Below are 27,074 nucleotides of genomic sequence, written 5' to 3'. Positions count from 1 at the left end.
GGGGACCACCTGCTGCCGGCTTCAACTCCCCTCCGCCCTGTGCGTTCCCACAGAGAGGGCCTCCTCAGGGTGCCTCCGGTCAGGGAATGCCGACTGGCGGCCCCCAGGGGGAGAGCCTTCTCTGTGGGTGCCCCGGCTTTGTGGAACCAACTGCCGGTGGAGCTCCGGACGGCATCGGACCTCCGAACTTTCCGTCGTGGTCTGAAGACCCATTTGTTTGAATTGGCCGGTCTGGCCTGATGGGGGAGTTGGGTTTTAAATTGTCTTTTTAGATTGTATTATTGTTTTTAATTGGGCACTGATTTAATCTTTGTTTTAACTTTTGTATAGTATTGTATTTTTATTTATATGCCCTGTGAACCGCCCTGAGTCCCCAGGGAGAAGGGCGGTATATAAATTAAATAAAACATAAACAAACATAAACATAAATGCTGTTGTTATTGCTATCCTGTCAGTTGTATCATATTGAACTATAAAGTATGTTCAATGGCCACCAAAGAATTGATTCACACATGTGGTATCTCCTCTTGGGTCTCTTAGCTGCTCCATACTGCAACTGCCTCTCATTCTGCAGCTCCAAAATTGCTGTTGGGGAAAAAAATCAAGATATTTGTGGTAATATGGGGATTTTGAACTGATATATTCTCCATGCTTTTTTCTATTTGGTCAGCTCTCCTGGCCTCTGTCCCCAAATCTCCCTCTCTTTCATTGAAATCAGTAATCAGAGTTAAAAAAATACAAGATAAAAACAAAACAAAACCTGTTCAATACTTCTGATGTTATTCTTCAGAGCCAGAAAAAATAAAAACCTACCATAAATAAACAGCAAAAAAGAGCATAAAAATAAATTGTGCTCTAGACCAGCAAAAAGAAACACAAACGCTCTTGAGAGTAAGATGGGCAATCTATAAATTTCATAAATAAAAATATAAACACCATATAGCAAGGGCTCAACTAACATCCAGACCCAAAGTCCTTGATGCTTTGCAAAAAGAAAACAGGACTGGGACTATATGAATGACAGGGATATACCGTTCCTGAGGTCTATTCATTGTGTTCTAAGTAGCCCTTACAACCAACCACTTAAACACAGTTCAAAGTTATGGTGGACATCCCTTCCTAGGGCTACTTATGACACAAGTTAGAAGTTCTGACACCTGCTCCCCCACCCCATTTTGCAGTCACATGATTCCATTGTGGTGGCGCAATGGTTAGAATGCAGTATTGCCAGCAGTTCAATTCTTACCGGCTCAAGGCTGACTCAGCCTTCCATCCGAGGTCAGTAAAATAAGGAACCAGATTGTTAGTTGACCATTTGTAAACCGCTTAGAGACTGCTATAAAGTATCATGAAGTGGTATATAAGTCTAAGCTATTTTTATTTATTTATTGTATTTATTCCAATTTCAGGAAATCAGGAAAACCCTGATTTTTGGCTATCATGGAAAACCAGAGAGCTGCAGAAAGAATATACCAAGAAAAAGCAAATACTTTCCAGAAGGAGATCTATGCTATGTTGCAACTAATACAAACAACAATGATCTTAAACCACGAGGAAATTAAAAATAACTTTGAGAACATAAATGAACACATCTCCAATTTAACTTTACAACACAAAAATTCTCAGAAAATAAAAATAGAGAGTGAGCAGAAAAAACAGATATCTGAATATGAGACAGAGGAGAAAGATCTTAAGATGGAATTTAACAATACAAAGAAGTTTGACTTAACCCAGATGGAAAAAAAACCTATAGAAAATTCTGGACATGGAAAAGACAACATATACTCTAAGATTACAAAATAAGTTTGAGGACAAGAAAAAAGTTTTGACAAAATGGATTTTGCCAGGAGAACTATGAGAACTTGAGAGAGAAAAAATGATAAATAAAATCAAGAAAGAGAGAAAGAAAGAGAGAAAGAAAGAAAGAAAGAAAGAAAGAAAGAGGGAGGGAGGGAGGGAGGAAGGGAGGAAGGAAGGAAGAGAAAGAAAGAAAGAAAGAAAGAAAGAAAGAAAGAAAGAAAGAAAGAAAGAAAGAAAGAAAGAAAGAAAGAAAAAGATTCTCAATAAATACAAAGGGCGAAACCTTTCTATAAAAACATCTTAACTGTTTTGCCTTTTGTACCTGCAACAACATTTACAAGATTATGGGAAGATTCTTTGATTCAACGAAGCATATTGATCAGGAAAGATGTTTGGGGGGAAAAAGGGTAAAGTGAGAATTAAGGAATTAAATGATGGGATTTACCAGAGGGACTATTTAAAAATTAAACATCTGTTTGAATATGATTAAAGAAATAGAAAGATTTTGAATATAAATGAAGATTAGTTTAAGAGGGATGAACTCCTCAAGTAACAGAGTATGCTTTCTTTCTTTTTTCCTTTGTGGTTGGTTTTTTGACATGAGAAATATAAAAATGTTGGGATGGCTTATATAAAAGAAATGTTTTCTCTGTTTTTTTCTTTCTTCTTTTTCTTTAAGATATGAGAAATGTACAAACGTAATGGCTTGTATGAGAAAAGACTTAAATACTTAAGTGTAACTAATTTTGATAAAACCTTAATCAGTAAGAATGCTTTGAATATTGTGGGGAAAACAAATTTAAATAAGAATTTTTGTAAACAGGATCTATGACGAGGCAATCAAGACGATCAATGAAAAGAAGCTTTACACTGATGTAGTTATTATTTGCAGAAACATGAGAAAAATCTCAATATTTAATTGTCATTTATTCAAATAATAAGAACTGTATTAATTCAAGGTTGGCAAAAGACAATATTATTGGAAGAAGAGAAAATCAAGCAAAGCTACTATGTGGACTATAGAATTATAGAAACTAATTGTTATTGATTGTTTTTAAATACCAACCCAGACAACATGCTGTTTACCAAATATTAAGGTGATTATGTTAAAAATCAATAAAACATATTTTTTTAAAAAAAGAAATAAGAATAATAAATACAGTTAAAAGATGAAGAGGAGGGGAGCAAGAAGTACACCAGGAGAGGTGGAATGTCTTCTTAATGCAATAAAGGTAAAGGTAAAGGTTCCCCCGCACATGCGTGCTAGTCGTTTCCGACTCTAGGGGCCGGTGCTCATCTCCATTTCAAAGCCGAAGAGCCAGCGCTTGTCCGAGGACGTCTCCGTGGTCATGTGGCCGGCATGACTAGACGCCAAAGGCGCACGGAACGCTGTTACCTTCCCACCGTAGTGGTCCCTATTTTTCTACTTGCATTTTTACGTGCTTTCGAACTGCTAGGTTGGCAGAAGCTGGGCCGAGTAACAGGCGCTCACTCTGCTACGCGGCACTCGGGATTCAACCCGCCAAACTGCCGACCTTCCGATCAACAAGCTCAGCGTCCTAACCCACTGAGCCACCGCGTCCCTTCTTAATGCAATAGCCACCTCCAAAATGGTTCAATACCCCCCCCAGGTCTTCAGGCCCTTATGGAAGGTCATAAGGTGAGTGCAAATCTCACCTGGCTGGGGGGGGGGAGAGGTGTTGTTCCCAAAGGCAGGAACCACAGTAGAAAAGTTACTCCTCCTGGACTCCACCAGACAGAATTCCTTGATTGACGGGGTCTGCAGCATGTCTCCTCTGCCGGCATGGGTGGGGTGGGATGGGATAATTGTTTGGAAGATGCCCAGCTGCTATGTATTTCATTTTGTACAGGTAGTCCTTGATTTACAACAATTCATTTAGTGACTGTTCGAAGTTACAACAGCGCTGAAAAAAATGACACGTGACCATTTCACACTCACAGCCATTGCAGCATCCCCATGGCCATGTGATCAAAATTCAGATGCTTGGCAATTGACTCATATTTATGACGGCTGCAGTGTCCCAGGGTCATGTGATCACCTTTTGCGACCTTCTGACAAGACAAGCAAAGTCAATGGTGAAGTCGCTTAGAAACTCTTATTACTAACTTAACAACTGCAGTGATTTACTTAACCACTGTGGCAAGGAAGATTTAAAATGGGGCAAAACTCACTTAACAAATGTCTCACTTAGCATCAAAAACATTGGCCTCCATTGCAGCTGTAAGTCGAGGACTACCTTATTTTATCTGTTGTATTTATTTTATTGAAAACTGAAGCAAATGTGGCAGGATACATTTAACATGGTCATGAAAATCATCCAATTGGTTCTGCTGCCTTTGATCACAAGAAATGGGGTTTGTTGATCCAAAAGGAAAAATACTAGGAAGAAGAAGTAAGTTGCCTAGAACCATGTATGTGAGGTAGGAAGTTACAAATAGAATGAATGAATGAATGAATGAATGAATGAATGAATGAATGAATGAATGAAGCATGCTATTAATGGCAACTATTCAATCAGAGCTTCTGGGGAACACCAAGTATTGATTTATCATCTGAACTAAACATGGAAAAGGGACTCAAAAAGCTTAAGTCAGAAGACTCAGGGATAATTCAAATTCTGAGGATACATTTTAGAAGAGAGAAATGGCAGCATGTTTGAAGAGAATTCCAGGGATGAGAATTACTAAGATAAATGACTTCACATAGCTTAGGAAATAGCTTACAAGAGGAAGCATCCTGGAGTGGTTAGCAATTAGCTAATTAATGGGAGAAAGAGGGCAAACAGCCCAGCTATTTACAGCCCAACACCACACAATTTATGCTTTATGGAAACTACAGATTCACAACCCAACAGTGCCACCCCTCCCCCCCAGTCCTCACAGTGCCAAAGTAATGAATCTGTCCTATGTAAGGCTGCAATCGATGTGGGAATGCCATTCACCAGGGATATCACACTGATAGGGAAGCACACAGGCATTATTGCTGCCATAAATGGGGCAGAAGCAGGTGGAGGGGAGAGAATGAGAAACCATTGGCTTTCTATTCTAATTGGCTCAAATGGCTACTCCTATCCAGTTATTTTAACCTACCGAGACTCAAAAACAGAATAACAAAGTTGGAAGGGACCTTGGAGGTCATCCAGTCCAACCCCCGATACCTTTTCAGACAAATGGCTGTCCAACCTCTTCTTCAAAACTTCCAGTGTCGGAACACCCACAACTTCTGAAGAAAGACAACGTGTTCCACTGATTACAGGTAGTCCTCAACTTAGAAAAATTCATTTAGTGACCGTTTGAAATTACAGTGACTTATGTTAATCTGTATTAATTTATTACGGGCACTGTTTAATTACTTTTTAATAATTTTTAATTTTTGTATCTTGTTTTTATGTATTGCCCTGTTCACCGCCCTGAGTCCTTCGGGAGAAGGGCGGTATACAAATTAAATAAATAAATAAACAAACAAATAAATAAATAAATAAATAAATAAATAACCATTTTTCACACATACAACCGTTCCGGCATCCCTGTGGTCACATGATCCAAGTTTAGATGCTTGGCAACAAGCATGTAGTTATGACACTGCAATATCCCGGGGTCATGTGATCATCTTTTGCAACCTTCCGACAAGCAAAGTCAGTGGGGAAAGCCAGATTCACCTAACTACTGTCTTACTAACTTAAGAACTGCAGTGATTCACTTAACAAATGTGGCAAGAAAATTTGTAAAAGGAGGCAAAACTTGCTTAACAAATTTCTTGCTTAGCAACATAAATTTTGGGCTCAGTTGTGGTTGTAAGTCAAGGACGACCTATAATTGTTCTGTCAGGAAGTTTCTCACTTCTAAGTTGCTTCTCTCCTTGTTAGTCTCCATCCACTGCTTCTTGTCCTGCCTTCAGGTGCTTTGGAGAATAGCTTGACTCCCTCTTCTTTGTGGCAGCCCCTGAGATATTGGAACACTGCTATCACATCACGTCCTTCTGTTCATTACACTAGACACACCCAATTCCAGCAACCGTTCTTTATATGTTTTAGCCTCCATCCCCTGATCAACATTTCCCAAAGGCATTCTGCTCTGCCTAGACAGGAAGTGCTTTCTCTAAAAGGACACCATTCTTTGTATTAGTCTTCTCCAAGCTAGTGCTGTCTCTCTCCCAAAACATCCAGCCATCCCAATCCTATCTGGCAGATGCCAAGTTTATGAGGGGTGCTCTCTGCCGATCCAGAAAGACAGAGGATTTGCAAGTGAGCATAGCACCCACCATATCAGCAAATCAAGGAACACTGCAGGTGTCCCTATATTGCTGCACAGAATAAAATGTCACACTAGAAAATGACATAATAAGGAATAAAGCAACGGAAGGGTTCTCTGCTAAGCATTCTTAGAGGTGTTGTAGCCTGTGTTTCAGCTGGCTTTAAAGAAGGATTAGATCAAAATCTGTGGATAAAGAGAGAGCTCTGTTAATTCGTTAACAGCTAAATGGAATTCCATATTCCGAGGTAGCCCTTCTCTGTATATAATTTACTTTCATGTCCTGTTTCTACCATTCAGAGGCATTGAGCTTCCTTACAGACCAAGTAATTTCTTCCTTAACTGCCATCATTTTCCTGCTTGGTGGGAGAGTTTTAATTCAGCATGTTTGAAAATCATTAGGTCGGTAAAGAAAGCTAAATTTATCCAATGAATATTATGGCTTGATGAGGATGGTCCAACCGTTCCACACCCCAACCGTTCCACACATGCTTTTCTACACATAATACTTTCCTGCTCTTATTGTGCTTCCTATTGTAACACTTAGCAAATCAAACCTTCATGTGGAAATATTTTTTTTTAAATTTATATTTACTTATCGTATTTAGAAACAACCCATCTCCCTTATAGAGGAAGATATGTGTACATTTAAATATTAGTATCAACGCTGCTAACATCGAATGTTCTTGCTTGACAAGAGATGAAGAAGCAGCTATTTCATATGTTAAACTTGTGTATTGCTTTAAGAGATAGGGTTAAGGCTGGGAGGAGGGAGGAGGAAGATTGTACCCCAAGGCCATATGAAATAAAAGAAGATAAGAACTTGGCGGGAAACGGATTCTTTAAATTAATTGGAGAATATGATCAATGTCTAAATTAGAAAGGTGGAGAATTGTGTTTAATATATTGTGCAAGGGGGTGGAGATTTCAGATTCCAGCTTCCTTCGAGCAAGCATTTGCCAGTGTATTAGGCTAATAAAGGACTTTTAAGGTAAACAATGCCTCAGAGTCACTTGAAAAGCCCATGCGTTGGAAACTTGACAATTAGACACTAGATCAGTGTTTCTCTGTCTCAGCAATTTTAAAATGCGGATTTCAACTCCCAGAATTCCCTAGCCATCTGTGTCACATAGATACAATGGAAGTTGGTCATTGCCTTCATACCCTCTGTTTCAGCTTCCACAGTGCAGTTTAATCAAAGCCAAGAAAGAAGAAATCAGATAACATGGATTTTTGATTTGATTCAGATAGGCTCGTTTTATTAACCATGATGGTAAAGAATGAAACTCTCTATATCTGCCCTATCCTCAAACAGATCTGAGTTTGGGGAAGCCACAGAAAGTCAGCATTGCCTCCTGACATTGCTAGTGGAGATATCCTGTTCTCCTTTGTGGAAAATAAGGCAATGAATGATAGAAAACCTCGGGTGTCATCCAGCAGAGTCTTTTCAATTTTCCCCCTAGAATCAGGGAAAGCCAGAGGGAAGCAGTGGGGTCAAATGCAGACAAAACCTAAGCTGTGTCCAGACAAGGTTAATCAGCTCAAATAAAAGACTTTCTCGGCTGCATTTGCACTTCATGCTAAGTTTGTCTAGGGTCAACTTTGTTCTGTGCAAATCCAGACTGCTTGGTTAGTTTACAGTTCAATCTATTCTATGGACTCAGAAAACAAATAGATTTGGAAACTAGGTTACACATGTAATCTGAATAAGAAGAGGAATGTGCTGCTCAGTTAAATCTTCTGTATGGCGTGTCCTTTATTTATTTTATTGATTTTATATCCCGCCCTTCTCCGAAGACTCAGGGCGGCTTACAAGCTTAGCAATAACCTGAACATTTTACAATCCCAAAAAATCTACATGTTGTGCCCTGATTCTTCTGAGGAACAGAAACCCAATGAGGAGCACCAATGCACCCTTGCCCTCTCGACTGTCCCATCGCTCCCCACTCCCTCCACTACTCTGTTCAGCCTCTTCCCAGAATGCACCAGTGGAACTGATGCTGAGAGTGAAAATGTCATGACAATCACGATGTTCAAAGGAGCAAGGCTAAAGGATTTGAAAGCCAGTACTCCGAAGTCATTTTCCTTTTTCCACTGCTGTAAGATTTGATCGGAATGCTTTCTTAAAAGGTGATGGTAATCACTTTAAATTCATCGCCCACTTTAACCTTTCAAGGCTGAATTTAATCTGCAGCCTGAGAGTGAGAGAGCCAGCCAGATTCCTGCTGGTTCATGGCCAACCTCTTCATCTCGTTACAGCTAAAAATACCTAATGAACATAAATTGTGGCATGTGCTGGACCAGTATCACAGCAAATTTCCCAGGTCTGGTAGAATAGCAGGAGCAAGAAAATGCTTCATCTATTCAATCACAACCCACAGATCCTAAAGTCACAACATGAAACAAAAACTTTGTCCTCCCTTAACAGAATAACAGAGTTGGAAGGGACCTTGGGGGTCTTCTAATCCAACCCCCTGCTCATCCATGAGACCCTATACCATTTCAAACAAATGGCTGTCCAATCTCTTCTTTAAAACCTTCAGTGATGGAGCACCCACAACTTCTGAAGGCAAGTCATTCCACTGGTTAATTGTTCTCACTGTTAAGAAATTTCTCCTTAGTTTTAGGTTGCTTCTCTTCTTGATTAGTTTCCATCCATTGTTTTTTTGTCTTGCCTTCTGGTGCTTTGGAAAATAGGTTGGCCCCCTCTTCTTTCTGGCAGCACCTCAAATATTGGAAAACTGCTATCGGTCCCTCTTTTCACTAAGCTAAACATACCCAATTCCTGCAACAATTCTTTATATGTTTTACCCTCCAGCCTTCTAATCATCTTTGTTGCTCTTTTCCACACTTTCCACATTTTTACAATGTGATCAAAACTGGATGCAGTATTCCAAGTGTGGTCTTACTAAGGCTTTATAAATCACATTATTTTGATTCTGTCCCTCTGTTAATGCAACCTAGGATTGCATTGGCTTTTTTGGCTACTGCCGTACACTGCTGGCTCATATTTATGTGATTGTCTACTTGGATTCTGAGATCCTTCTCACAGATACTGCTACTGAGCCATGTTTCACCTAATCTTTACCTGTACATTTGGTTTTTCTTGCCTAAGTGTAAAACCTTACTTTTCTCTATAGTGAATTTCATTTTGTTACATAGGACCCAGTGTTCAAAGTCTTTCAAGATCCACCTGGATCTTGAGCCTATCTTCTGCCTGCCAGTTTAGTGAGTCTGATGAGTTTCCCTTCTATTCCCTCATCTAAATCATTTATGAAGTTGTTGAAGAGTACTGGGCCTAAAATGGAACCCTGGGGTACCACACTGCTTACTTCTCTCCTTGTAGATGTAGTTCCATTGAGGTCTACACATTGAGTGCAATTTGAGCACTCCTCCTCCTCTTCTTCCTCTTCTCCTTCTTCTTGCTGGTAGTTTTGATATTTTTTTTTAAATTCCATTTATATCCCGCCATTCTTCGAAGACCCAGGGCGGCTTACAAACTTAGCAGTAGCCTTCATTCTATGTATATGCCTGCTTATTAGGGCTTTCATACACCCCCCCCCAAGCGGCATTATTACAAAGTCAGCTTAATTGCCCCCAACAATCTGGGTCCTCATTTTACCTACCTCGGAAGGATGGAAGGCTGAGTCAACCTTGAGCCTGGTGGGATGCGAACCTCCACTAATTGCAGGCAGCTGGTGTTACTTAAGGAGGCATTAGCCCACTGCTCCACCAAGGCTAATTGTGATTATTATTATTGTGCTTATGACTCTTACTACTATTTCAATTTATAACCTAACTTTTCTCTTAAGACCCAAGATCATATATCTGGTTCTGTGGCCACTTTATCTTCACCATTATTTGGTGAAGTAGGCTGAACTGATAAACAGTAACTTGCCAAAAGTTATTCAGGGAACTGGGCTGGAAGGAGAGGAGCCCAGTCCAAACCAGTAAGGAAAACTCTATCCCCTACCACCCTCACCAGTCAATACATCAGAGATTCAAATCGAGATTTCTTTGCATGTTCTCAAATCCCTCCAAAAAACCCATCCCTAAGATCTATACACTGTAGCAGCTGAGTGGATCCCTGGCCATGTCACTGCATTTACTTTTTTAAAAAAACTAAGCTTCTAGCCCTCACGGTTTTAAAGACTGACTCCAAAGGAATCACACTGATGAGAACATCCATTTAAATACTTTTTATATATAAAAAGGCTCCCTATTAATCTCAAAAATAGATGTGGTAAATGCAGCGTATTTCCACAAATGACAGCTGTCACAGGCCACTCGACGTGGCCGCACTGACAGCTGTCAAAGGAAACGCGCATGCGCAGTCGCGCTCCCCGAGCTGTCAAAACCGCTCCACGCGGCCGCTTTGACAGCTGTCAAAATCCGCGCATGCGCCCTAGTCCGTGAGCTGTCAAACAGCAGAAGCCGCGGACTGTCAAAGCGGCGGCAGCCGCAGAGCTGTCAAAATGGCGCATGCGCCTAGACGCATATTCTGACAGGCGCTAGCTGTCAAAATGCCGGCTGGATAATTCCGACCCCGGCACGCCCGGGCGGCCAGCTGACAGGATTTCCCCAGCCCAACGCGCATGCGTTATCACTGGGGAAATGTCAAAAGCTGCCAGCTGATTATTGGCACAGGGTCCATCGGTGGGAAAACACCCGCCCCTGATTCGTCGACTTGTTCTACCGTTGCCTATATAAGGCCGTTGTAATCGTCCTGTTTTCGTCCGGGCTATGTTAATAAACCCTTTGAACCGAAGACATCGCCTCTCTCATCCTTGCCTCCGCCAATTCAGTAAACACAGGGCCAGATTATTGCGTCTCTCTCCACAAATAGCCTACATTTTAATTCTGGTGCTTGCAGAACCAGATTCTTATTCTAGGCTGGGTGTTTCTGAGCATCAAGGCTGTCCTTCTCCTCCCTACTAGCTTCCCAGCTTTCATTTCCATATATCTCAGAGTCAGAGAAATTGAAGCTATTCATCTGGGCTCTTTCTTCCTTGAGGAACTCAGCATGAAACAAGCCCACTACAAAGACTTTTCAGCCATTCTCCAAGAAGATTTCTCTTACAGAGAAACTCAGCTTTTGATCCATGCCTTAGGTTTCACATTCCATCAAAGATAGTTTTATTATTTTTTTAAAGCTCTGCTCAGGCTGTGAGTTGGGGCTTGTCCTAGTTTCCGCAAATCTCAGAGAAAGTCCCAGGTCTTGCATCAGCCTTGCCTTCATCTCAGGGGAAGTGCTAAATTTTGCCCCTTCCCCAAATCAACAACCTGCCGACATACTGAACTTCAGTTCACAGGAGCTGCTGGGGACTTTGATTCCCCAAAGACTCCTTGAAATCTTTTTCATCCTTAATTACAAATATGCTTACATTTCAGAGGGAAAGGGGGCACATTTTCTAAGACCTTGCAGCTCAGAAAATGGGTAAATGGAGCAGAATCTTAAAATTCAGAGACTTACCTGGGCAAAATTCCACCAATCCACGCAACTTCAACAGTTGAAGTGGAGTGTTTGCTGCCTGTCTGAAATTCTGAATTCACAAGCCACTCGTGGTGACTGGATCTGGTTTTGAGCAGGTTCACCCCTTTTTTGGCCTTCACCCTGCCAAGCAACAAGAAAGAGAGAGCAACATCTTTTTCTCATGGACCTTCAAATTAGGTCCCTCCATTCTCTCCCTCTGCATTTCCTTGGGCATTACACTCAACTGTCCAACATCAGCTTATTAAACTGAAAAAGAAAATCACATTTGGAGTGGGTGGCTGGCTATTGTTACAGCACCTGAATTCTTGGAAAGAGCTGCCATCTCAGGATGGTCACAAGTTGGCAATCTGTAGGCAGTCCTCAACTTATGACCGTAATGGAGCCTGCCCATCACATTCATAAGTTATGATGGCCATACATTGGGACATCCACGTGACTGACTTTATAATTTTTTGTAGTGATCATTAAGTGAATGTCATGGTCATTAAGCAAAGCAATGATTTGCTATGGGCCGGTATGGCCGAAAACCAGAAATGAACACCAATTTTCAGCAAAACTGTTGTAAAATGTGGTCACATGACTATGGGATGCTGCAAATGGACATAAATGCAAGCTGGTTGCTGAGTGCCTGACATGTGGTCATGTGATCACAGGCGTGTGTGTGGGGGGGTGGCCATCAGAACTTTGGAACCAGGTTGTTAAGCTAAGCCACTGGTCATAAGTCGAGGAATACCTATACATGCCTTTGGTGTCATCAAGTGGTCATCTGTATTTCTGCAACCCTGCACATAGTACCCAATTATTGGAACACCCTCCTAATACCTATACATCAAATTTTGGTTTTTTCAGGATTTGAAGGAGATATAACCCAGCCTCATTTAGGATGCTCATGCCCACTGTTATGTTCGCAGCTTATAGTGCCTTATAATTTATTTGTTTAGAATGTTTAACATTTGTAACAAACTTCTTCATGCTTTATTTAATGGAAAAACTGGGGTGTAGATAAATTGACTCACAAATCAAACAAAAACAAAGACCCTAACCGCATTTGGGTATCCTGATGGGGAAAACCTGAAGATAAATTCTTGCCAAAAGCCCAACACTATCATAGGAGTAATCATAAATAAATAATATAATATATCTGCATCTACTTGTGAGCCTCTGAATTTCTGTGTTTGGAATATGAATTGTTTGTGTCATTTCTGGCCTACACTTTCTTCCATGTAGGGTTAAGTGAATGTCTAAATGTCACAGAAACTCTATATTAGGTACTGAAGAAAGTTGACTTATTTAACAAAAGTAACAAAAGGCAGAGAGCAGAATTTGCACAGCAAAGCTGCAAAGTACTTTTTGGCCCTTCTCCCCCCCCACCACCACCTCCCACCTGCTGCCTTAAAACATCCAGACTCCAGATTGCTCATTTTGGTCTACAAGATAGTGACTGCTGTGGACTTTGTTAGAGGTTTGCATATAAGATCCTTCCACACCTTTCCATGATGCTCCTGTGAGAGGTTGCAAGGAGACTCAGAAATAAAAGGCAGAAACCAAACATAAAGGAGCAAAAGATGGGAAATGACTTTGATAGTAATTTATAAACGACAGCTTGCAAAAAGCGCAGGAAAAACAGATTCAATTACTCAAAGAGACCCTGCTTTAATGAATTCACTAATAAAAGAGGGCTGGAGCTTCCTACTGCAGTTTTCCAAGATTTCAAAATGAGGGGTCCTTGGCACTGTCTGAGCTAGGATGTTTTCTTGCAGGCACTTCATTACCAACCTAGGTAATACCATCAGTGTGTTGTGATTCAGCGTCAGCCTATGGTTTCGGCAGCTGAGTCTGATGATTCTGAAGAGGAAGAGGAGGAGGGGTTTGGAAAGCCTTTGGTGTCAGAGGAAGGTTCTGATGCACTGCAGAACTCTCAGCCAGGCCCCTCCCATCTTGTTCCTCCTCAGACTCAGCTGTGTGAGCATGAGGGATTGGAAGAAGATGATCCACAGCTGGCTCTGTTCAGGGACGCTAGAAGCAGGAGGCAATCTAGCAGAGCAGAACAGAGGAAAGCAATGAGGCAACTCGGGAGAAGGCAATGAAAAGCCACGCCTTGGGACTGCTGATAAAAGGGGAATGTGTGGGAGGTGCTGGTTGCTGAAGGCAACCATTTGAAGATCTTCTGCTAGAGTCCTGGTCTGTTATTCTTGTTTAACTCTTGTTTGAACTTTTTGTTTAACTTTTGTCTGAACTTTTTGTAAATAAATTTGGTTGGGCTTTTTCCAGGCTGTTAACTATAAAAAGGGGTTGTCCCTGACATTCAAACAGGGCCGGTCATAGGCTGGAACAGAACACAGTGTTAGCATCTGAGCGAGCACCAAGGACCCCCTCATTTCAACCCTGAGCGATGAATCTTTTCTATCGATTCCAAAATGAATTGTTTGACTAAAACTCCTTACTCAAGTCTTGGGTAATCTGGTCTCTGTGTTCCGGGCTTGATGCCACCACACCAACAGCGATGGAGAGCTGTACTGTGGACCCTTAAACAACCCCTGGCCCCTGCGGGCAGTGCTTACCTAAGCATGAAGTGCTCAACCGTTGAGTTACCCCTCAGGTACAGGGTGACACTGAGCACCTCGCCTGGTTTGAGAGGTTTCTCAGGCAGCCGGATAAAGATGCTGTCATCCAGTCGCTGCTCCTGCAAGGGCTGGGTGGGCGGCAGCTGAACCAGCCTCAGACTGCCAATGCGCAGGAGAGGGTGTTGGGTGGGACCTTCGATCCGCGCACTGGCCCCACCTCTCCTTCCCATAGGTTCGCTCCCACATTCCCCCATTGCATCGGGAGCATGAAGCGTGTAATAGAGTTCTACTTGCTGTACATCTCCAGCCGGTTCAATGTCCTCCACCACTTTCCTCCTCCCCAGGGGGACGGCAGCAGGTCCAAACCAAGCTTGAGGCAGCTCAGCTTGGGCTAGGCAGGTGGCCAGGCTACCCCGAAGGCGGCAAGAGGCCCGGACCTCACGGGCCTCACGGAAGGCATGGAGTCGCACACAGGGCAGCCGCTCGGTCACATCAAAATCATCCCAGTCACGTCCGGCCACATAGAATAGCACCTGGGCTGTGGGTTGGTTGGCTGGCACCCGCGTGCCAACAATGAAGGCCCGTACTTTCCAGTTCACTGTCAGGCGTTCTGGTATCTCCAGAGTGCTTGAAGGCTGCAGCAGCTCCTTGGGTAACACCAGGCCTGAGTTGAACGGTCCCAAAGAGACGTTGAGCACAGGTAGTTTCTTGGTTTGGAACACAACAAAAGGTTCCGACCGGGTCAAGCCAAGGGTATTGCTTCCTCTTGGTACCAGCCGTGTCTCTCTCAGGAAGAATGCCAAGCGGGTGTTAGAAAGATTGTAACTGACTGGTAGAACAGCAGCGGCAGGAGGTTGGGAGTCCTCTGGGGCTTCTGAGCTTGTAGGGGGGACTTTGGCCTGAGCTGAAAAACAAGAGAGAAAAAATATCATTGACTATTAGTATTGACCATCTTTTAAACACTCCCTATCCCCTAGAAGAGGGATGGGGAATTCCTGACTCAGGAATTCTGGGAGTTGAAGTCCCTCCAGTCCTTAAATGATAGTTGGTTATTCTATGATTTGATGCAACGTGTGTGTTATACCCCACAAGCATCATGTGTTAGAAAAAGGACAGTGTTTCTCAACCTTGGCAACTTTAAGATGCGTGGACTTCAACTCCCCAAATTCCCAAGCCAGCATGCTGGAAATTAAAGTCCACTCATCTTGAAATTGCTATGGTTGAAAGAATATTGAAGGTTATGCCTTTAAAAAAAGAAGAAGAAGAGAGAAAAGGAAATTTATTTAGACCTATTCAAAGAGTCCAAGGAAGTGAGCACCTGCTATTTTCTGATTTTTCTTAAGACAACAATGCTGTGGGATAGGCTTAGATATAGTGACTGGCCCAAAATCATTCAATAAACTCCATTAACTAAGGCAAAACAAACATTAAATTTCTTCAGTCCAAATCCAACACCCTAAATTTATCCCTCACATGCTCTTCTTTACTATTCTTCCATTCCAAACTCTTCCTGCTACAAGGAAAGCTAATCCATTTACTTCTATCTTCACACTGTTAACCTTTCATTACAACACCCTCTGATTAACGAAGCACTCATCAAGTATCTTAAGACCACAAGTCCCAAATTTCTCAGGCCAACATGGAAATTCTGAACAACAAAACTCATTTTCTGCACAAAGAAAAATCTCAATTTTGTGGATCAGTTGAAAGAAGGAATGTCTGTTATACCTAAACATGCATTAAATCCAATTTGATATAACTTCATTTGCATCCATTCATATCAATAGCATAGTTTAATTACATAATTTACTTGAGTTGATGCAAGTGAAGTCAATTATGTAATGATGCAAATAACGTAAATTAATACTACTGACATAAATTATACCAATTGCTCAGATTGTTTTGGAAACAGTTGGCGTTGTCTGTTATTTCAGAGTGAATATCGACTACTTTGACCTTGAAGTCTACTTCATAGGCAGACACCCACAATTAATCTTCCCTATGTTTCCTACCTGTCCTACTTGGGCTGACAAGAGGGGCATGCGCTGGGTCCCATCAGCTAAGTAGCATTGGATAACCAAGTAGCCAAGGAGTAGAGACTTTTCTGCCATTGCATCCATCCTATGGAACATCATTTTGTCTGAAATTAGATGGCCATAATGCTGTTGGCCTTTCATAAGCCTTTTGTCTGAAATTAGATGGCCAAATTGCTGTTGGCCTTTCATAAGCCTCTAATGGCAGAAAGTGAAGAAGAACTAAAGAGCCTCTTGTTGTGGGTGAAGAAGGAGAGTGCAAAACGTGGGTTGAAACTTAACATTAAGCAAACCAAGATCATGGCATCCGGCCCTCTCAATTCCTGGCAAATAGATGGGGAAGAAATGGAGGTAGTGACAGATTTTATTTTCCTGGGATCCAAGATCACTGCAGATGGGGACTGCAGCCAAGAAATTAAAAGACGCTTGCTCCTTGGGAGGAAAGCCATGGCAAATCTAGACAGCACACTAAAAAGCAGAGATATCACCCTGTCAACAAAAGTGCGTATAGTCAAGGCTATGGTCTTCCCAGTTGCAATGTATGGCAGTGAAAGCTGGACCATAAGAAAGGCTGAGCACCAAAGAATTGAGGCCTTTGAACTCTGGTGCTGGAGAAGACTCCTGCGAGTCCCTTGGACTGCAAGGCGATCAAACCGGTCAGTCCTAGAGGAGATCAACCCTGACTGCTCTTTAGAAGGCCAGATCCTGAAGCTAAAACTCAAATACTTTGGCCACCTAATGAGAAGGAAGGACTCACTGGAGAACAGCCTAATGCTGGGAAAGATTGAGGGCAATAGAAGAAGGGGACGACAGAGAATGAGGTGGCTGGATGGAGTCACTGAAGCAGTAGGCGTGATCTTAAATGGACTCCAGAAAATAGTAGAGGACAGGAAGGCCTGGAGGAATGTTGTCCATAGGGTCGCGATGGGTCGGACACGACTTCGCAGCTAACAACAACAAAGCCTTGAAAACTTGCTTTCATGCCCGGGCCTGGAACCCAAAGAGTATGTTGGAACTGGTCTCTTGGCCTTGTTGATGGTGGTTTTTACAGTGCTTGGCTGCTCTGTGTTTTTATTTTTACATTATGTGAGCCCTTTCCAGTCACATATTTGAGATGGGTGACTGTATACAGGTAGTCCTTGACTTACGACTAGTCATTTTAGTGAATGTTCAAAGTTAGGACACATCCCAAAATGGGACTTATGATGTCTGTCCCTTCGTCACATCACCGCATTTTAGGCACTTGGCAAATTTACAGCCATTTACAGTGCCCTGTTTTTGCCAAAAACTGGCATTTACTTTTAGTTTCCAGCAACAACCATCTCATAGCGAACAATGTGCTTGCTTAACAACAGCTGCAAAAAAAGTCATAAAATGAGGTCATGACCATCTTTACGACTTTACGACCATCACAACTTATGATCAAAATTGTGGGTTCAATTACAGTTATAAGTCAAGAACTACCTGTAGATCAAATAAACAAACAAACAGCTAGGAGTGAATAATGTTGGAATAAAACATTTAACCTGTGTATGGAATTGCAGTAAGGTGATGAAGGTCAGGCTATTCCACAAAATAGGAGTGGAATACATCCCATAGATCTCATACAGAGGAAGGGTGTTCAGAAAGCGTTATCCAGAAGAGTGAACTAAATGGACAGATTCAATTTATATATTTCAACATAGTGTTGTTTCCCAATCATGAAGGGTAGAGTTCATCATACTGTTTGGGGCTGAGGCAGACAGGTGAAAGGATTTTCTTGTCTTTCCCCCCTGGTTAAAGGTTGAGTCTTTTTAAAATTAGGATTGGGTTTCAGGGGCTTACCCTACATTTTGGTAGATTTCCCACTTCAGAAAATGGGGGTGGCATGGTTAAGAAGCTGGGATTGTCAGCTGGAAAGCCGGCAGCCCAAGTTTCAGACCCGAGCTTCACACGATAGGGTGAGCTCCTGTTCTTACTTGCCAACCTAGCAGTTCAAAAGCATACAACGCGGCGACGGAGGGAGCCTTCCCGGGCTGCCCGCGGCTCAGCTGGTGTTTTTTCGCCCGAAACAGCGTCGATCAGCTGTTCGGGCGAATCTGAAGCCCCCTCCTCGGGAGAAGAGGAGGGGGTGAGCCCCCAGGTGGGGGTTGAGTTCTCCGGGGCCGCCTGAGATTGGAGCTTGGGCGGCTGAAGGATTGAACTCCCCCGTAGCCTGGGCTGCTCCCAGCTGACCAGCGTCTCTGCTAATGGAGCAGAGCCAGGCGTCTGCGACCATCCCTGCTTGAAGGAGAGACTATGAAAGGGAAAGAGCAGGCAGAGCAGTACAAGAGGGAAAGATGAAGAGATGAAGAAGATTTTATTTTACTCTCAAGCTTGATGGACTTTGCTTAAAACTTAAAGTGAAAGTGCGTCACAATTGTAAGTAAAAGATGGCGGCTAAACCTCCCCCTAGAACTTTTCGGAGTGCTGGAAATTCTCCGGTGCAACAACAATCATTGCTGCAGGCGTTGCATTCTCCTGATGTATTGACATCGAAGGATCTTGAAAAACATACCCAGTTAATTTTGGAGTCAATGGGTGTTAAATTTCTACAGATGGAGGAGAAATTGGAGAAATTGGAGCAGAGAATGGAAGAAAGGATGGAACAGAAACTTAGAGAAATGAAGGTAGACATTTTGTCCTCAGTGCAAAAAGTTGCTAAATGTGTGGAGGTGCTGGATGATCAAGTGCAAGACTTGATTCAAAAGAATGCTTTATTAGAAGCAAAAGTATTGGAAATTGAAGATTTAAAAGACAAAATCGACAGTGAACAGAGCTTGGCCCAATTTTACCAGATGCAGTTTGCTGTGAGAATTAGAGGCCTAAAAGAGAATATTAAGGAAGATTTAAAGCAGCTGGTTTCTGAGGCTTTTGAGGGAGTATTGAACCATCCAGCATCTGAATTAAAACAAGGTATGGACAAAGTGTTTCGTGTGAATTCGTGGATTGCTAAACAGAGAAAGTTGCCTAGAGATGTGGTGGTTTATTTTGTAAAAAGGGAAATTAGAGATGAAGTTATACAAGCTGCCTACGATACCAAAGTTGTGATTGCTGGTCAACAAGTTTTGGTTTTAAAAGAAATTCCTCCAAAGATTTTAAAGAGAAGGAAGGATTTTATATTTCTTGTGCAAGAGCTCAAGCAAAGAGATATAAGGTTCAGATGGGAGATCCCAGCTGGGTTGAGCTTCATGTATGATGGCAAAAGGTACTGTTTGAGTAATGTGAAGCAAGCTCATGATTTTTATAATAATGTTTTGAAAGTAACCCCATCAACACTTCTGGAAGCTGCAGAGGGATCTGGAGAAGGAGAACATCAAGAGGATGAAGATGCACAGATAGACGAGAAGGGTACAGGAGGAGTTCAAGCTGCAACTCTTTTGGATGATCTTAGAGAACAGAGGGTGACGCGTGCTGCCTTAAAACGCTCAAAAAAGAAAAAAAAATAAGACCAGTAGAAATCTATGGAACTTCCACAAAATATTTATAGTTAAGTGGTAGTTGTGTTTTTAAAAAAAAAAAAAAAAGTTTTGGGATGCTATGTATGGTAATAGATTTTTTTTTTTTTTTAATTTGGAATTAATGGACAACTTACTACAGAGGAAGAGGAAGAAAGTTTTGTGGGTTAATGTGGGTTAATTTGTGTAAGAACTATTTATTAATGTCCAAATGAGAATATGTTAAGGTAATAGTGAATTGTGGAAGAACATAGATGGGAATGATGCTAGTTCTCTTTTATTTTAGTTTTTTATATATATTTAGTATTATTAAGGATTGGTTTACTATATACAAGCTAGAGAGTGATGGATTTTAGAGTTTATAATTGTTAGTATATGATTGTTTATGATTGCCTTTTAGATATATACCTTGTATTTTGCTCTGGGAAGTCGGGGGGGGGAGGGGGGAGGAGGGGAAGTGGAGGGGGGGAGGTAGGGGAGGGAGGAGGGGGAGGGGGAGGGGGGGAGATAGGGGGGAGGTAGGGAGGGGAGGAGGGAGGGAGAAGGGGGTTTTTTTTAAAGGAAAATTGTATTTTATAAAACTTTTCAATAAAAAAAAAAAGCATACAAATGCAAGTACATAAGTAGGTACCAGTTCAGTGGGAAGGTAACGGTGACATCATGCTGGCCTCATGACCATAGAAATGTCTTCAGACAACGCTGGCTCAATGCCCTTAAAAGAGAGATGAGCACCGCCCCCTATAGTCAGCAACAGCTAGTGGAGTAAAATCTGCAGAGACCCTTTACTCATTTTTTAAAATCCCATTTATATCCCGCCCTTCTCTGAAGACTCAGGGCGGCTTACAATTTTAAAGCACAAACCAATGTGCTTAGCAATAGCCTTCATTCTATGTATATGCCTGCTTATTAGGGCTTTCGCCACCACCCCCAAGTGGCATTATTACAAAGTCAGCTTATTGCCCCCAACAATCTGGGTCCTCATTTTACCTACCTTGGAAGGATGGAAGGCTGAGTCAACCTTGAGCCTGGTGGGACTCGAACCTGCACTAATTGCAGGCAGCTGGTGTTACTTACGGAGGCAATAGCCCACTGCTCCACCAAGGCTCAGAATGTCAGAAAAATTCATCATTGATTTTGGACAACTGGGATCAAATGGGGCTTCAAGAAGTCACAAAATGGGGAAACATGTGGGTGAAACATGTATATCTGACCCTGAGGTCGCTCTTTATCTATCCTCCAGTGCAAAATAGTCCTCCAGAATCTGGCCTGTGGCGACCCCACTCTAAACATTTTTCGCTACCTTATTATCAAAGCATTATTGGCCTCCTCCTCTCTATCCTAGCACCAGGGGCCTCATTTTGATCACCAAGTGATTGTGTGTTCGTAGGAGGCTCAGATTATCTCTGGGGCTAGAAGAAGCCATGGAGAATGGTCCACTAACTGGCACCTTTCACCACTCAAGTGCCGGAAGCAGCTGCACAAGGGAGGACTTAGCTTGCCCTCCCTGATCTCCATCCTCAGAGGAAAAATTAGAGCTATTAATACGCAAACACCTTCATTAACCCTCCTAAATGCATGCAGATTGTGTCCTTCAATCAGCCGCTCTTGGTACAACAGAGATGATGGCTGCATATTTATAGCTCCTAACAAAACATCTGTTAAGAGGAAACAAGTATTTGTGTTTGAACAGAACTCAGGGATTCCTATCCCAGAATCCAATACTGGCACTGAAGGATTCCAGTTCGCAGATGGGGACACAAAATATTTTGGTGCTAGAAGCCAAAATCTTTTTAAAAAGGTTTTCCATGCTGTTAAACATGGGATTAGAAGCTCTTGGAGATTGAATGAAAATTTATTTAGATATGATGAGTTCTCAGAGAAATGTAGGGAACATTTGAAAGAATTTTTTCCTTTGAATATGCATAAAGGTACTTCGATTGAAATGGTTTGGGACGCTAGTAAAGCTTATATGAGAGGGGTTTTGATTTATATGCATAACAGACATAGGCGTAAGCAGATGCAAAAACATAAAGAGTTGGAAGAAGAAATTAAGTTGAAAGAGAAAGTTCTTATTTTGAACCCATTAAATAAGAGAGCAAGGGACTCAATAAATTTGCTGAAAGAGCAATTTAATATGTTAATGGCCGATCGGGTTGCAACTAACTTGCGGTATGCGAAACATAATACTTTTTATAATGCAAATAAACCTGGTAGGTGGTTAGCTTATCAATTAAGGAAAAAACAGAAATTACATACTATAGAGAAAATAGAATATAAGGGTAAAGAGGTTTATCAACAAAATTTGATTAAAAAGGGTTTTTTAGATTTTTATGCAAATTTATATGCTAGTGAGAATATACAAGCTTTAGATATAGATAAGTATCTACAGGAAGCACATATTCCTATGCTCTCAAATGAGCAATGGGAGGAGATGAATCGATTAATAATCACTTCTGAGGAAATCGTTTTAGCAATTAAACAGTTAAAATTGGGTAAGGCTCCTGGTACAGATGGGTTATCAGCAACTTATTACAAATTATTATTTGCAGAGATGGTAGAAGCGTTAAAGGAATTATTTAACAATATCCAGGCTGGAGGGGTGGTGCCTCCATCCTGGAGAAGGGCTTTTATATCGCTGATTCCAAAGGAGGAGCAAGATCCCACCCAACCAAAGAATTATAGACCTATATCGCTTTTAAATATAGATTATAAAATCTTTGCCAAAATATTGGCAAATAGATTAATGCAGGTTTTGAAACAAATGATTCATAGTGATCAGTCTGGATTTATAACTGGAAGACATATGAAATATAATGTAAGACAAATTGTAAATTTAATAGAGTATTTGGATAAAAACAACCAAGTCTCTGCGGCACTGATATTTTTAGATGCTGAAAAAGCGTTTGATCAATTGAATTGGCAATTTTTATTGAAAGTTGTTGATAAGATGAATTTTGGGGATAAATTTTTGCAATCTATTAAGGCTATATATCAACAACAATCGGCACAAATTATAATTAATGGGGGACTAAAAGATGCATTTAAAATAGAAAAAGGTACAAGACAGGGATGCCCCCTTTCACCATTGTTGTTTGTTTTAACATTGGAGATTTTATTGATTAAAATTCGTGTATCAACTGAAATAAGGGGAATAAAAATAAAGCAGAATGATTATAGGTTAAAAGCATTTGCGGATGACTTGGTTGTTACACTATCTCAACCGACTCAATCGGTTACAGATTTAATGGAAATTATAACTCAATATGGGAAAGTTTCTGGTTTTAAGATAAATAATTATAAGAGTAAAATATTATCTAAACATATGACTAAGAATGAAAAAGAAAAGTTAGTAAAACTAACGGGTTTTGAAATAGTGAAAAAGGTTAAATATTTGGGAGTATATATTTCAGCTTCAAATGAAATTATATAAGAACAACTATGAGATATTATGGCAAAAAGTACAAAAGGAGTTAGATAGTTGGAAAAAATTACAATTATCTCTGTTGGGGAGAGTTTCAGCTGTTAAAATGAATGTTCTACCAAAGTTTCTTTTTTTGTTTCAAATGATACCTATATTAAAAAAGGATGCCAATTTGGATGAGTGGCAGAAGGGTATTAATAAATTTATTTGGGCAGGGAAAAGACCGAGAGTTAAATTTAAGATTTTACAAGATGTACGGGAAAGAGGAGGACTTAAAGTGCCTAATTTGAAATTATATTATGATGCGGTTGTTTTATCAGAGGTTAGTGACTGGCTTAATTTAACAAATGAAAGATTACTTTACCTTGAGGGATGGGACTTATTATATGGGTGGCATGCATATTTAGTTTATGATAAAAAAAAGTGGATAAGGCATTTAAATCTCACATTTTAAGAAGTGCCTTATTGTGTGTATGGAAAAAATATTATTATAAGTTAAATTATAAAATACCAATTTGGGGGATTCCTGAGCATGCGATAGAGGGTGTATCTGTGGGTGTGAGCTTGGATATGACTTCATATAAGGAATTACTTAGATGGATAGGGAATGGTTGGCAATTAAAATCATTAGGTGAGTTAAAACAAGAAAATATCATACAGTCTTGGTTTCAAGATACTCAATTGCAAACGAGGTGGAAGATAGATTAGAAAATTGGTATTACATTAACTGATGAAAATTTGGTAAAACAAATTAAAGATCAAAACCGAGCGCATATAAAGAGAATATATAATGCTTTAATAGAATTGGATTCTGAGACAGAATTAGTTAAAGATTGTATGATAAAGTGGGCTCAAAATATTCAAGAACCAATTTCATTGGATACATGGGAGGTAATTTGGGTTAGAAATGTGAAATTTACCCAGGCTCAAAATTTAAGAGAAAACTTTTATAAAATGTTTTATAGATGGCATTTGGATCCCAAAAAATTGTCCTGCATGTATCCTAACTTACAGCCCAAATGTTGGAGATGTGGTAGTTTGGATGCTACCTATTATCATATATGGTGGACTTGTAGAAATGTTAAAGCTTTTTGGATTAAAATATGGTGGAATATTCAAAAGATTTTTAAGAGAAAGATAAAATTTTCTCCACAATTGTTTTTATTGGGTATTGTTATAGATTGTGATACTAAAGAAAAAAATTTGATGTTGAATTTGATAACAGCAACAAGGCTCTTGGTAGGTCAATATTGGAAGAAAGATAAGTTTGCCTACTATAGAAGATTGGTCACTTAAGGTGTCAAATTTGGCAGAAATGGCTAAGATTTCTGCTTATTTGAAGGATCATTCACAAGAAAGATACATTTCGGTCTGGAGAAGATGGATAGATTATATCCAGAACAAATATGGGACTAAAAAGTTTCATCTAGCTTATGAATGAACTATAGAATGATATTATTAATATTAGTTTGTTTTTATGGTATTTTTATTAGTTTTTATTATATTTTATTATTAGTATTAGTATTAGTATTGTTTAATAATATAGATATTATCTTGTTTTTATGTTCTTATTATTCTTATGTTTACTTTTATCTTTTTTGTGTTCAAGTTAAAGGGGAGTTAAAGTGCGTTAGGAACTTGGTTTTATATATATAGTTGATTAATGTTATTTAGATTTTGATTGTTATTTTTGTAACCCTGTATTCAGTTCTGGGAAGGGGGGGAGGGGGAGGGGGGTGGTTTAGGGGTGGGTTTGTATTGTAACTTTTATAAAACTTTTTAATAAAAAAAACATTAGTGGCACTTTTAATGAGAGACGGAGAATCTGCAAACTATAATAATGTTGCATTTCAACTCCTATCAGATCCAGCCAGCATAGCCACACAGTCATGCTGTGACTTTGATCAGAGCCACTTTAAGAGTTAATCTGAGAGCCAGTTTGGTCTAGTGGTTAAGGCACCAGGCTAGAAACCAGGAGATCTGTGAGTTCTAGTCCCATCTTTGACATGAAAGTGACTTTGGGCCAATCACTCTCTCTCAGCCCAATGTAACTTACAAAGTTGTTGTGGGGAAAATAAGAGGAGGGAAAAAAAGTACTATTTTCTTCATTGCCTTGAGTTACTTATCAAGTAACAAAAGCGGGATAAAAAACAGATAAATAAATAAATGCACCTTGACCTCAGGGGCCATTTTTAAATAGTAAACCAAGAAAGAAACCTACAATGTCACAGAAGGCAAGTCTAGAAGAAAATAGTTGGCACCGGGGGTGAAAATGAGGTCAATTTTACTCTCAAACCCACTTAAATAAAAGATACCGGTAACTGAGTAATGTTAATTGGTTTGGCTTCCATGTGTCCAAGCATTTTCTCTTCTTTTCATATTCCATAGAGTACCATAGAGCCTTGGTGGAGCAGTGGGCTAATCCCTCCTTAAGTAACACCAGCTGCCTGCAATTAGTGCAGGTTCACACCAGGCTCAAGGTTGACTCAGCCTTCCATCCTTCCGAGGTAGGTAAAATGAGGACCCAGATTGTTGGGGGCAATTAAGCTGACTTTGTAATAATGCTGCTTGGGGTGTGCGTGAAAGCCCTAATAAGTAGGCATATACCGTATTTTCCGGCGTATAAGATGACTTTTTAACCCATGAAAATCATCTCAAAAGTTGGGGGGGTCGTCTTATACGCCCAGTCGTCTTATACGCCGGAAAACAGTACATAAATCAATCGAGCGCCCCCATTCTTGCAAAGCAACTTCAAGCCTCCTTAGTCCAGTCCCCCCTCCAACGTGACTCTCCCTTCCCACCCCCAAGAGCCTCTCAGCCCCTTCCCCTCCCCCTTGCAAACGCCAGACCCCGGGAGCTCTTGCGTCTATTCTAAAGGGTGGGTGGAAGGAAAAGCCCCTTTCGGCTCCGGCTTGGCTGCAAGTCAGCGAGCCCGGGAAGGCACGCCCTCCCCTCTCACTGTGGAGGAAGCAGGGCAGGCTGGCATCTGGCGGGAGCCGGCAGGGCAGTCCTGCGCACGTGCGCGCTCCCCAACTCCTAAGGAGTCCTTGGGGAGCCATGGCAGGCACCTCTTGAGGCAGCATCAGCGGAGCCGTCCAGCATCGAGCGGGAGCCGGCAGGGCAGTCCTGCACACGCACGCACTCCCCGGCTGCTAAGGAGTGCTCCTTAGCAGCCGGGGAGTGCGCACGTGCGCAGGACTGCCCTGCCGGCTCCCGCCAGACACCAGCCTGCCCTGCTTCCTCCACAGTGAGAGAGGAGGGTGTGCCTTCCCGGGCTCACTGATTTTCCGGCATATAAGACGAAAAATCTTGAAAATCATCTCAAAAGTTGGGGGGTCGTCTTATACGCCCAGTCGTCTTATACGCCGGAAAATACGGTACATAGAATGAAGGCTACTGCTAAGCTTGTAAGCCACCCTGAGTCTTCAGAGAAGGGCGGGATATAAATGGAATTTTAAAAAAAGTACCAATTTCTGGAGTAACTTTATGTATTTATTTTGTGATTTAATTTTCATCCACTCTCTCTGTGCAGCTAAACTACCTCAGCACATTCAGTTTGTACTTGTTATTTACTTTTTTATTCAATCTACACTGCTGACCTTATTTCTTCTAGCTTTAGTGCAGCCACTTTGTTAAGCGTCCCATTCCAAAAGCATTCAATTTACTACTGTGCTCTTCCTGGCACACCCAACGCTCACTCTCTTATAACAAAGTGGGCAGAAGAAATGTATTATACCCAGAATTTTCTTTCCTTTTCACAGATATTCATTACTTGTCACCAATAACAAACAAAGGATTACTTTAAGATACTCTAAAAATATTTGCATTTCTTACCATTTCTCCATACATTTTCTCATCTTTAAGTAAACATTCCATTAAGGAACACAAATCCATCAACTGGCTCTATTTTTCATTCTTTTTTTGTATAAGGTATAAATAATCAGTCCATTTTCCATGTCAAACTATTTTAGTCCTTGACACATTAACGTTCAAATCCCTACTCCCTATTGCCAT

General features: G+C 41.0%; 1 protein-coding gene across 1 annotated transcript in view; it reads right to left on the bottom strand.

Annotated features, from left to right (window-relative positions):
• The window catches only part of TMEM132E (transmembrane protein 132E), a gene marked incomplete at both ends in the record, with an annotated part of 248,276 nt that overhangs the window by 28,519 nt on the left and 192,683 nt on the right, over positions 1–27,074 (bottom strand). The window contains 2 exons of the mRNA XM_083351290.1: positions 11,546–11,686; positions 14,128–15,034. Of these exons, the coding sequence (XP_083207416.1) occupies positions 11,546–11,686; positions 14,128–15,034 (1,048 nt within the window). The remainder of the gene's footprint in view (positions 1–11,545; positions 11,687–14,127; positions 15,035–27,074) is intronic.

Source organism: Vipera ursinii (genome assembly GCF_947247035.1).
Source record: "Vipera ursinii genome assembly, chromosome: 1".
Classification (NCBI taxonomy): Eukaryota; Metazoa; Chordata; class Lepidosauria; order Squamata; family Viperidae; genus Vipera; species Vipera ursinii.
Note: the sequence above shows the minus strand (reverse complement) of the source record. Positions and strands in the feature narration are given on the sequence as shown.